The 13102-nt window shown below is 38.9% G+C and overlaps 1 protein-coding gene and 1 non-coding gene across 2 annotated transcripts; both read right to left on the bottom strand.

The window, feature by feature from the left end:
• Positions 1–3983: 3983 nt before the first annotated feature.
• LOC101306909 lies at positions 3984–4628 on the bottom strand. Its single transcript, XR_184550.1, has 2 exons — positions 4439–4628; positions 3984–4335 (listed from the first exon to the last, which is right to left on the bottom strand). It is a non-coding gene; the product is annotated as an uncharacterized LOC101306909 (transcript).
• Positions 4629–5488: 860 nt separating this feature from the next.
• LOC101306622 (inositol oxygenase 1-like) lies at positions 5489–8651 on the bottom strand. The gene is made up of 11 exons (XM_004297579.1): positions 8418–8651; positions 8158–8263; positions 7184–7265; positions 6848–7052; positions 6707–6766; positions 6579–6631; positions 6373–6498; positions 6210–6279; positions 6047–6125; positions 5853–5934; positions 5489–5751 (listed from the first exon to the last, which is right to left on the bottom strand). Exons 1-11 carry the CDS (start codon positions 8461–8463, stop codon positions 5722–5724), a joined length of 939 nt encoding a protein of 312 aa, XP_004297627.1. The 5' UTR covers positions 8464–8651; the 3' UTR covers positions 5489–5721.
• Positions 8652–13102: the final 4451 nt, after the last annotated feature.

Genomic DNA, 13102 nt, shown 5'->3' with positions numbered 1-13102 from the left:
AAAAAATGAATGAAGACTTGAAAAGATAAAAATTGCCACCTAGCAACCCCCGTAACAGAACTAACGGTTAAAAGTATTAAAATTAGGTCGGGGTGAAAACTTAAGGTACCGTTCTGATGTTATCAAAACTTAAAGTACCAAAGTTTATAAGGAAGAAAAGATGAGGTACCGTTATGACGAATTTCTCTTTTTATTATATAAAAAGAACAACAAAAACAAAAACTCAAGGGTATATTGGTCATTTCATGAATAAAAATGGTTGTCATCGGTTTTTTTAACGGAGCTAACGATTCTAGATACCAAACTTTGGTCGAGGTAAGAACGTGAGATATATACTGTTTTAAAGTTTTCTGAATGTGAGATACCAAAGCTTTGCTTCTTCAAAATGTGAGACACTGTTTTGACTATTTTTCCTTAAAAATATATCAGCAATGTTTGAACTTATGATATCAACGTTGTTAGTTAGACAACCTAGCTAACTAACTATGTCAGGGCTCACTGATGATCCATGTAACCTTTATGAAATCAGGTGGGTCAAGTTAAATGTTTGGAAGTAGGGCTGGGCATAAAGCCCATTAAATAATAAAAAAAAAATCGGTAAACCGACCCGGACCGGTCAGGTCGAGTCGGGCTTTTTTCAGGGCTTGTTACAGGAAAAGTCAAGTTCCGACAGGGCCCAGTCCCTAATGTTATTTGCTTTTCACGGCCCGAAAGCCCGACATATATTTTCTACTTTCCCAACATGCAAATAGCTTCAAATCCATTCATTTTCCTTTTTTTTTCTTTTTCTTTTTTTTTACTTGAAGCACTCAATTAAGTCAATTTCCTTTATGATTCCCAAAGTTCTAAACCTAAACACTCAGACTTCGTCTTTCATCGGAAAAATAAAAATAAAAATAAAATAAACACAACCTCTGTTGTGCCTAAAATCCCGATTCATCTTCATCTTCTTCAATCGCCCCAAACCCTCAGTCGTGCCCAAAATCCCAACTCATCTTCATCTTCTTCAATCTGAGGAAAAAAACCTAATTCTCAATCCAACCCCAAACCCTCAATCCATGTTGACCCAATTCGTAATCTCCCTTCATAATCCTACCTAGAGTCCCAGAGCCACAAAATCAACCTTTCCATGTGCAGAATCAAGGTCCCCATCAACAAACCAAAACCCTAGCCGCCGCCTACCCTGACACCGACCACCGTTCGAGACACAGTCTAACGCAACCCCATTTATCAAATCCTAAAACTGGAATTCGTCGACCATTGTACGTTAACCATAGTCGATATGTGAGTCGTCTTCTTCATCTTCTAGTTTCTTCTCTCTGAGTTTGAACTTTGAATTAGGCTGAAACTGAAATTGAAGACTGAAAGAGTCATTTTTGATTGATAGTGTCATAGTGTGAGCTTCAATTTTCAGACCGCATTGTGAAGTATCGAAGGCCCGAAGGATCGGCCAGTTTTTGGTTGGTCTGGGCTTTGGTCAGTCTGGGAAATTTTCAGGTGGAAGCTTGGACCAGTTTCTGTACCGCCGGTCCGGTCCCGGTCTTGCCAAATCTGTGGCCGGTCTTGGCCCGCGCCCGGCCCTAGTTGGAAGGTGTATGTAATTAGGGATAATCACAAGAACTTTTTATACTTCCAATCTTCAAATCGGCCTATAATTTCGATTCAAATGATAATACACACTCCTTATAACGCTAAGATAACTTATGTATGTCTTTCATATATTTCTCTTTATAACGGTGTTGAAGTATACATGTCTAAGGATACAATATATAATCCTTATACAAGCTTAATCTTATTGCTTCACTATGAAACACCAAAACCTTGATAGAACATGGTTTCCCCATGAGCTAGAAACCCATGTCACAACTTTCTCTATACGTGTGATGATTATTTTTTCTTTAACACTAAGAACCCCATATATAGATATATACATATACTCTCCTTAAAACAACTCTCTCTCTCTCTCTCATGGAGACCCTTGCTCGAACTGTTTTTGAATCAGTCCGGCACAACAATCGCAGCAAACGCAAGCAGGACATAAGGGAGTTGTATCTGCAGAGCAAAAAAATTCAAGAACAACATTCCCCATTCCAAAACAACAACGTTTACATTGTTATACTGTTAATGGTATCTGGGAATTACCTAGAAACGTGAACCGAGCAGCCTCGGAGGTTGTAATCGGAGACAGAACCATTGCGAAGATGAACAGAGTCACCAGAGCAGACCTCATAGAACTTCCTGCCATTTCTTGTATAACAAAATTCTTACTAGCAAACTTGCTGTGGTAGCAAGGATAATAGGCCAAACCAGGACATAGATATATAAGCGATTGTCTGAATGGACGATGGGTCGGAGGCGTTGATTGAATGGGATTGTTGACTTTCCACTTTGCTGCAACATGTATACATTGACATTCTAGATCATTTCTTCCTCTTTTTCTCAACTGTTCACCATTAAACACTGGCATACAATTCGTCCATTTATTTTACGGATTCATAGCCCTTTTTAATGAGAATTACTAAGTTGAGGACTTCTTTATTTCAATCACTTTTTGATCGGATATTTAAATTGAAGATCGATCGTCTAGTTTTTAGGTATATATGAGTAGATCATCTCTGCAAATTTGTATCTAAATTGAAAATCATTAACGTGTTCATAAATGTGAAAGGTTCATACATCATTAACGAAATAACTAGCTTAAAATCCAGTTGTGTTCGTTATATAACGAACTAGTTAGCACCACTAAAGCTCGAGGCTTGTTGTCCAATTTCTCCATTGATCATAGTTGACTTGGCAACTCTTCATATAGAAGAGAGAAGCTAGATAATGAGGATGTGCCTAATTTGACAAAATTAGAGAACAGAGCTAAATGCAAAAGCCATCTAAATTGACAAAAAAAAAAAAAATGAGAAGGTATGTCCCATATGTTTATTCAGAGGCTTCATTTTTTCTTACTATGTTAACGTTTTTTCTTTCTATGTCAATAAATCATGGTACGCTACGGGCGTTCTCTGACGAGTGGTGTTGTGGCTGCATTTCCAAACCGATCGGGTGTGGTCGTCGTCCAAGTCAGTCGGTTATCGAAGGACATCAACAAGGCAAGATTGGGTGTCCATAGCACATTTGGGTTTCCACTGTGGGCTGTTTGGGGCTTAATTAGATGGGATGAGATGGGCTTTAGACTATGGGCACACACGTACTCATTCTTGGACCCGGGTTTGGGACCTTAGTGGTAGGTTTTTGGAAAGCAAGAAATGATCTTACATTTATTTATTTAGAAACCATGTCGTCCATCCTGAAAATGTTGTTTACTTTGCAACGAATTTTTTTTTGTTATTATTCTACTGTTAATGCTTATTACACTAAGAAATCTTATAGGTTTATTAAGCCTATTCGTTGGCATGCTCCTCCTCCTCAGACACTTAAACTCAATTTTGACAGATCCGTTCAGAATCACTCTGCCTCATCAGGGTTTGTAATTAGAGATGCAGATGGTCAACCAATTCTAGCATCTACTAAAAATAATGATGTACTTACTGCTAAACCTTCTGCGTTGTGTACGGGTTTATTAGCAGCCTTGATCCATGGTTATCCAAAAATTATAGTTGAAGGAGATTCACAAATCCTTATCAATCCATCAATGGTACGTGTCTTTCCCCTTGAAAGATTCAAGTTCTTGTCAAAGATATCATTTTCTTTGCCTCTCAAATTGGACAAGTTTTTTTCACACATGTTCATCGGGAATCTAACTTTTTTGTGGCGGAAGCTATTGCAAAGTTGGAACATCAACTTGGAACGCAAGCCTGGGACATATCCCTTCCTCTTGCAGCTGGTTAAGCCTTCTATTTTGACTCTCTAAGTGTTTGGTTGTAGTAAGAATTTTGTAATTTAATGTTGTCTTATTTTGTATAAAAATCATTGGGTTTATATGAAGTTAACCCGGCCCTAATTAGGATGAGAACCAATATGATGATTAGAACTATCTCACTAATTTGTAATATGTCTACTGTATAAAGAGAAATATATGTTTGAAGTATACATGTGTAAGGATACAATAATCCTTATACAATCTTAATTAATCTTATTGCTTCATTATGAAACAACCATGTCATCACTTTCTACATACAAATGATGGTTCTTTTTCTCTGACACCGTGAACCCCATTATTTATAGATAATTACATATACGTGTACTCTTCTTCATGACAAACATATTTGCTGTCCTATGGAGACCCTTGCTCGGACTGAGTTTCAATCGGTGAGGCACAACAATCGCAGCAAGAGCCCGGCGGTGGAGGTGCGCAGCAAACACAAGCAGGACATATGGGAGTTGTATCTGCAAAGCAAAAATAAAATAAAAATCAAGATCAACATTCCCCAATCCAAAACAACAACATTTGTCAGTGTACGTTATACTGTTGATGGTATCTGGGAATTACCTAGAAACGTGAACCGAGCAGCCTCGGAGGTTGTAATCGGAGACAGAACCATTGCGAAGATGAACAGAGTCACCAGAGCAGCCCTCATAGAACTTCCTGCCATTTCTTGTAAGAAAATTCTTGCTAGCAAACTTGCTGTGGTAGTAAGGATAATAGGCCAAAGCCAGGATCGACATAGATATATAAGAGATCGTTTGAATGGACGATGGGTCGAAGGCGTTGTTTGAATGGGATTGTTGACTTTGCACTTGGCTGCAACATGTATACTTTGACATTCGAGATCATTTCTTCCTCTTTTTCAACTGTTCACCATTAAATACTGGCATACTGTTCGTCAATTTATTTATGCATTTAGTCAGGAGGACCACTAAGGTGAGAATTTTTGTTTCAATCACTTTTCGATCACATATCCAAATTAAAGATTAAAGATCGTCTAATTTTAAGGTATACATGAGTAAATTATCTCTATAAATTTACATCCAAATTAATAATCGTTAACGCATTTATAAATATGAGCGGTTCATATATATCTTTAACAAAATAACTAGCTTAGAATCCAATTGTGTTCGTTATATAACGAACTAGTTAAGTTGATATTATCACCACTAAAGCTCGAGGCTTGTCCAATTTCTCCATTGATCATAGTTGACTTGGCAACTCTTCAAATAGAAGAGAGAAGCTAGAAAATGAGGATGTGCCAAATTTGACAAATTAGGGAACAGAGCTAAATGCAAAAGCCACCTAAATTGACAAAAAAAAATGAGAAGGTATGTCCCATATGTTTATTAGAGGCTTCATTTTTTCTTCTATGCTAACGTTTTTGGTGGGATGCTTCGTTTGCTTAAACTGGTCTACAACTTTGTCCGACTTTGGAACCATGAAAGTCATGAGAGGATTCTTGGTTTGTTCTGTTTCTCATATAAGGAAATATCAAAGTGTTTATATGCTTCATTCAGGAGCATATTTGTTTGTGATGGCAAGACAATGCCACTGAAATCTTTTTTGCTTCAATTTAGGATTAAGTTCATCATGAATGTAGCCAAGAAAAATAAAATAAAAGAGGGACTATTATTCAGTTGTTATAGACAGTTTCATCAGGAGGTACTATCATCAAAGCATTTTATTGAAGAAAAACAAAATAATTGTAATACATCACACATCATACATAAAAGATTATACATAGGAGCTATAGATTTATAAAACATAAAGGAAAAGCAACTACAGCTCCAAATCTCATCTATTGTTTGTAGCGAGTTGCTCATATCGATCCACTCGCATATAGTTCACCATCTTAGCTTGGCAGTTGGGAAGTACTGCAACAAATTCAAGTCACAAAAATTTAGTAACTACTTTAAGAAAATATGAACAGGGTTGTTCTGAAAATGAATTAAGATTGTGCTTAGCGCTTAATTACCTTTTCTATGAGTGAGAGATAGTACGGCTTCACCTTCTCAACATCAACCCGAACTTTGCTCTTGCTGTAAAGGTCATACTTGCTACATAGATAAAGAAAATACCAGCAGAATGAAGAACATGGACTAATTGAGAAATTGAGAGAATGTAAATTAATAAGAATTCAATATGAAGAGAAAAAATGTAGACTCTTACTTGAATACATGAAGCCACTTCAAGTTGTCGACATCCTCTTCATTCATCAAGTGCTTGTAGGCTCCTGCTGTGTGTAAAGCTGCATAATCATGCCAGAATTTGTATCAGAATTAGTTAATGAATGGGGGTTAATTTTTGTAGTGGACTCATTATATAAACATACCATAGAACGAGTGGTATCTAATGACGAAAAGACCTGCTGAAGGTAGAGTTGTCTTGTTCTCTTTGGCCACCTGAAAATGCCATACATGTTCTGTTCACGATTTGTTGGTGATAAATAACCAATAGCAAAGTTATTACAGGAACTGAGATTTGGATATATATACCAGATACATGTAGTCATCATGCCCCCATGACATCAGTACGTTGTTGAGTCCACACCTCTCATCAGAGTAAACCCCATGTTTAGTGTTGTAAGCCGGATTGTTGTAGTCGGGGTTCTCCTTGAAGTACTGCAATAACAACATCATCGAATTGATTATATACACGTCTTCAGAATAATTGATGCACAGTAAATTTATGATAGAAGTACCTTATGGTGAACATTGGATTCGTCGAAAGCACAACCGACTGGGAAAGTGTCACCTGTTATAAGAATCATGATTAATGATTCTGCAGTTGGAAAATAAATGTATTATAGTTGAATTTGATGCTAGTTACCTACAACAGCCCATTGAGGAAGCTCCCCAAAGCAAGGAAGAAGAAGCACCTTCCCAAGATCTGAAATAAATCATCAGTAATCAAATTAGCTGTTAACTTTATGTGAAGGCCAAACTGAGTAGCATAGTGAAGTAATAATACCATGGATAAGGCCAGTCAAGTGTAGCCAATCTTCATTGGGATAGTCCTTTCTAATGGCTTCAGCTGTTTGCAACAAATGCTCAATCTGAGGTTCATCCAAGTCCGGATCACTCTCGTCTACAACCTCATTGAGAAGTTCACAGCATTCCCATATGCTCATCTCCACCCTGTTCAATTTGCTGTACTCTTTTCTCATTCTCTGGACCTATATTAGCGTATGTTTACTATTAACTTAGTACTTTCACAAGCATAGGAAATAAAATGGAAATAAAATGGCGTCACTGGAAATAAAATGGTGTCACTGAAATGAACAGCAAGAGAAATTGAATCACTTACGAAGTCATAAGTCTGGTGAATGTGATTGATCTTGTAGAATTTCTCCACACTTGGTTGCCTCTCACCTTCTGCATCATAATCCCTGTTTTTAATTCCATTCAAAACTATTAGTAACGAAATCTAATATATATAATTTACTGGAGAGGAAAGAAAGGAAGTACTGAACATCACAGTTAACAGGTGTAAACAATAGTGAGCTAACAGGAACCCTTTGTCAAAAAAAAAAGATGCCCAATACTAGACATGGCCCAACTGGATTATTGGGATGCCATAAAGCCCAAGTTCATTTGTGCAACCTTATCACATTCTTTTAATGAAAATGACCTTTTACAATATTTTTTTTATCTTTTTATAGCTAGAAATTTGTGCTACTTGATAAGAGCCCCAAGTTCATGCTTGCCACCTGACAAGATATATATCTAGTATATCCATATATCTATTGATTTGTGCAAGTAGTTGAAAAGAAAGTAAGAGCAAATATCAGAACTGAAGTCCTTTTTTGCAATACATTCAATATTTTCTGATAAACAAGATCAATTTTTTATTTTTTTATTTATTTCATTTTTTTTTTTTATAAACCTATTCTGATCCAACATACAGTGTCCATCTCTCACCAGTTTACCCTCTATCTTCCAAACTGACCACTTTGTGAAACATTGCTTCAGTTCTAGGCATCTACAGGTTTCCATATTTGTGTTACGTTTCCTCTTTTGTCTTGTACTAATTGCAAGTCCTAACAAAGCCTCATACATATTACTAGCTAGCTATTTTTGTCTCTATATATGTTCAATCATTAACAGGGGGTCAGATTCAGTCCTATCAATAAGCTTTTATAGCACAATGATTAAAACAAAATCTGCAAAAAATTAAAGAGGACTTGCATCATAGATCTAACAGATCCTTTATATAAACTCAATTATGCGGCAACATGAAAACGTGAAAATTATGAACATAATGCAAAGAGGCATAATAACCTAAAAGTTTGTCCAAATGAGTTGGTATGTGGCACCAAAAATCCACCATCCAAGACCAATTCTTTCTCATCGACAATAACCTCCTTCCCTCCTCCAACTTCAACTCCTGTAATCAAAACACATAAACACAGAGGATTAATTTCATCATTATAACAATATCAATATTTTTATCAAAAAAAAAAAAACCCAGAAAGCAAACAATCCCAGAAGAATTTCAAGAAAGTAAAATGCATGAAGAGAGAACGTAATGTGATGTATACCAAACTCAGGTTGCTGCTGCTGCTGCTGCTCAATGAGGATGGTCATCTTGAATCAAAACCAGGGGAAGAAGAATCACAGAAGAAAAGAGAGACCAAGAAACGAAATCTGGGTGAAGAAGAAGAAGAAGGAGAATGGGGGTGTGTGGTGTCATTTTGAGCTTGGAAAATGGGGTTGCTATTTATAATCGGCCGGAGAGTCCTTCCCTGAGAATTCGGAACTCCTTAGTCCTTCCCTGAAAAACTCAAAACTTGCCCTTTATATATTTTACCAAACGATGACAGAAACCCAATTACTTTAAATCTCCGGCGGGCCCGGTTTGTTTTGTCAGGGCTGACTCAGCATTGCGTTGGACATCGCGATCTCCTCAGATCCATGGGGCCACACTCGTCGTCGCACACGAGTCAAGTTGCGAGCCCTTTACGTCACCGCGGGGCGTCAGTTGTCCTCACTAGGCGGATGCAAGGCTATTTTACGCCGTCTGTTTTTTGGCTACTGGAACACCGGGAGGACACGTGTCGAGTAGACAGCAGGGGCTCGTGGATCTCTGTGCAGTGAGGTGGTGACGCGTGGAGAGGTGCAGAGGTCAGTCAGAAGTTTTTTTTTTTTTTTTTTTTTTTTAACGCTGAGCTGGTTAGGGCTAAATGGAGGATGAGTCAAATGTAAACCTTGAGGCATTAGTTCAGCAAAGCAAAACCCTAGAAACGAAGTTCAGTGTCGTCTTCGACAACCCTCCTTAGAATCTGCCACTCTAACAAGAAAATTGGTTGAGCTAAGCAGATCTCTTACAATTTTAGGATGTCTTCAACAATGGGGAATATCTAGATCAATGTCATGTTTTGTTTAGAAGAAAGATTAGGTTATACAATTATTTCGTTATATTGTGCAAGTAGAAAGAAGTTTTTTTTTTGTCCTGAAAGAGTGCGAGTAGAAAAAAGTTGCCGTCACTACTATGTGTACACTTAATAAGTGGCAAAAGTTTCTAAAAGCAATTAGGTCAAGAAAATGTAGATTACGCACTCATAATTTAGACAAGAACAAAAATAATACAAGTGCGTATAGTAGTACATGATCAAATGCATCTATGATACAATTTTCTCCTACCATTTGGAGCACTTATAGATCTCGTTTGATTCGCAAAAAGTAACCATCAGGAAATGAAAGTTATTCCTTTTCTGTGTTTGGGAACGCTTGCTGAAGGAAAAGAAATACTTTTTTGAAGGTTGAGAAAATTTGAGAAAAAGTTGTTCTTTTCAAAATCCATATGAACCACTTTCTGATCTTATTTCCTTGCATTATTACTCATAATATATTATTTTAATTAATAACTTTTCGGATAATTTTCCTTATGTTACCAAACATTGGAACGGAAAGAAATTTCGTTTCCCTTCTCTTTTTATTCCCGTGGGAAAAACAAACACTACCAGGACAAGCACTTTAGCCTATGAAAAAGTTTCGTCGGCCTGTTAGCTTAATTCGTCGGCTAAGATCTTAGCCGACGAAGGCTCGTTGGCTAAGCTTTCGTCGGGAAAAGGTCGTCGGCGATGACTTTAGCCGACGAAACTAGAAGACGTCGTCGGCTATAGTCCCAGAGTTTAGCCGACGAAAAACATGTCGTCGGTTTTTTTCCCAGACTTTAGCTGACGAAACATTTAAGATATTCGTCGGCTATAGTCCCAGAGTTTAGCCGACGAAAAACATGTCGTCGGTTTTTTCTCAGACTTTAGCCGACGAAACATTTAAGATATTCGTCGGTTAAAGTGTGTAATTAAAAATTAAAAAATAACTAAAGCCGACGAAATATAGTCTGTTTCGTCGGTTTTAGAAGGGTTTAGCCGACAAAACATTCCATAATTCGTCGGCTAAACCTTATTTAAAAAAAATTTAAAATACTATAGCCGACGAATTATTTCGTATTTCGTCGGCTATAAGTCCATTCCAGTAAAAAAAACCCGGAATTTCTAAATTACCATTCCAAGCAAGCTGCAAAATACACCAAAACAATTCCATATAACCAACAACAAGCACATAAAACTATATAATTCATCAACTACACAAAATCTGGATCGTCTAAATTAATATCCGCTTCTGGGGGCTGCTGCGGAGGTTGCGGCGGCTGGGTTAGCGGTATAGCCGTAGGCATGGGTGGAGCCGGAAGTCCCTGAAGCTGGGCAACTGTAAAGTCATGCATGTACTGGAGCATCTGCTGCTGCTGGCCCTGCTGGATGGCATGTATCTCAGCAGCATAGGCTACCTGCGCGGCATTATAGGCTGCCTGCGAGGCATTATAGGCAGCCTGAGCAGCTTGCTGTTCCCGTAGTCTCTGAACTTCAGACTCTAGCTGAGTCGTCCTGGTGGTCGTGGTCGTGGTCCTGCTGCTGGTCGAGGCGGCATTTCGTTGAAATCCTAGAGTGGTCTTCAGGACCCCCTTGCCCTTCTTTCCTAGACCCCGGCAGTAGAAGTTGTTTGCTCGCGGTGGAAAGGCTGTGCCCATGATCCTTGCCCCAACCGTTAGATCCGAAGTGTCGATCCGGGACATGGCTTCGGACATCTCTTCCTCCTGCGTGTCTGGCCAAGTCTCCCTCATTATAGCACTTATCACCTCGTCACTAGTCTCCCTCACCTTCGCCTAATTGAATAGGAAAAAAATTATTAATTAACATTTTGACATATATATAAATAAAATTAAAATTTAAAACATAAGATGACTTACAATATCCTCCTGGGCGTCAGGATATGCCTTCTCGTACGTATAGACGTACCGGTTGACATCTAGATGTTCCCTGGCCGCCTCGCCCATGAAGACAGCGAACGGTCTAGAACTGGCATGATGGTTCCTTGTGTTGCGTTGCCGGTTCTGAGCGTTCACTCAGGAAACGACCTTCAAAGAAAAAAATAAACTATTAGTAAAATATTTAAAAACGCACGTACTTAATGACAAATTAACTAATTAATTTTTTTAAATACCTGTTTATGAGGGTTGTTGAATTCTGATGTCAGAAGCCAACACCACTCGTACTCCCTGTACTGGAACTCAGCAGGGGTACCAGAACGTGCGTTCCCGTGCGTAGTCCAGTGGGTCTGCAACTCGTACTTCCACTCCTTGTACCTACAGATACAACAAAAATATTAGAAATATTATTAATATCACATACAATTTTGTTTTTTCATTAACTTCCCAACGTACCTTCCCCCATGCATAACGTCTGCCCAGTTGCTCTTCAGGTGCTCGGGAACCTCAACCACACCTGCATTTAACCGTTTATTAGTTTAGTTTTTCGAGAAATCAACAATGTAATACATAATATTATTGAGGCATTTTGTAAACTCACCGACATCGCGTTGTGGACCATGTCCTTAACCTCATGCGGGACCTCGCCCCAGTCTGACCACAACATAGGGACTCTATCCCTAATGAGCTCTCCCACGCGGCCGGAGTACGTCCTCGACTTCCCGCCCGATACTATGTCGCCATCTCCGTTAGTACGGATGACGATCCTCCCTGAGGTACTGACAATATTCTCGAGAGCCTTCCCTGTGACGGGGCCTCTCTTCTTCTTTGCCGGTTTCGCTCCGACGGTTCCTATCACATGATAAACCAAATTGATTATTAAAATCGGAGAATTTTAAGAAAACAAATCATTCATCTTTCATTACCTGAGGGCGATGCGGCGGACGCGACGGATTCCGTCTCTGTCGCCGATGATGATACCCTCGCGAAAATAAGAAGCGTATCAAAAGACACGAACCGGTACGCCGCTGATAGGGCCACTGGCGGGGGCAGTAGATAAATCGGCGTCCCTAAGCCATCGACTGCAGGTAAGGCCGGTATCATCCGCGGAAGGAACAGATGAGGCGACGACATCTGTACTCCAGATGACCCACTATCCGAAGAAGTAGGACCTGGAGTGGGCGCCCGGTGTATTTCAGGCATACGGGGTGCAGACACCTCCGTCTGGGTGAGGCCACAACTGCCTCGAGGAATGAGGGACGCCCCGTTGCCTAGATGAAGGGGGCACCTCCGGCTGCCTCTGCGCCGTCTGCAAAAGGGTCGCACGTCTAGCTGTCATGGGGCCCTGAAACGACGTTTGAGGGTTGCTAGAGGTTCCCTCAGACGATTCGGACCTTTGGCCCTTCGAACCCTTTGTCGATCTAATATTACCGCTCATCCTGTTTAAAATATTAATTTGAATCAAGGCCAATGTTTTAAAAGGCTAAGGCGTAGCCGAGGCTATGGAGCGAGTGCCTCACCAAGGCGTCAGCCTTTTGAAGAAAAAAAAATTTACATTTGTAACTTTTAAAAATTAATTTTTTAAGCTCCTAACTTTTAGATTTATATTTCATGACAAGTTTCATGCTTATTTTCATATTCGTAACAACACCACAAAATCAAACAATGTAAACCCATTCAATTAGTGAACAAAAAAAAATATACACTTCCTAAATACAAATTTACACTTTCTAAATACTAAATACAAATATACACTTCCTAAAAATACTAAATACAAATATACACTTCCTAACAACACCACAACATTGCAATTGACCGGAAAATCAAAGCAAACACAATACTAAATACAAATATACACTTCCTAAATAAAAATATACACTTCCTAAATACAAATATACACTTCCTAACAACACCACAACATTGCAATTGACCGGAAAATCAAAGCAAACACAAAAT

This window comes from Fragaria vesca, linkage group LG4 (genome assembly GCF_000184155.1).
Source record: "Fragaria vesca subsp. vesca linkage group LG4, FraVesHawaii_1.0, whole genome shotgun sequence".
NCBI classification, from domain to species: domain Eukaryota; kingdom Viridiplantae; phylum Streptophyta; class Magnoliopsida; order Rosales; family Rosaceae; genus Fragaria; species Fragaria vesca.
The sequence above is the reverse complement of the archived record's forward strand: the minus strand, read 5'-3'. Positions and strand labels throughout refer to the sequence as shown.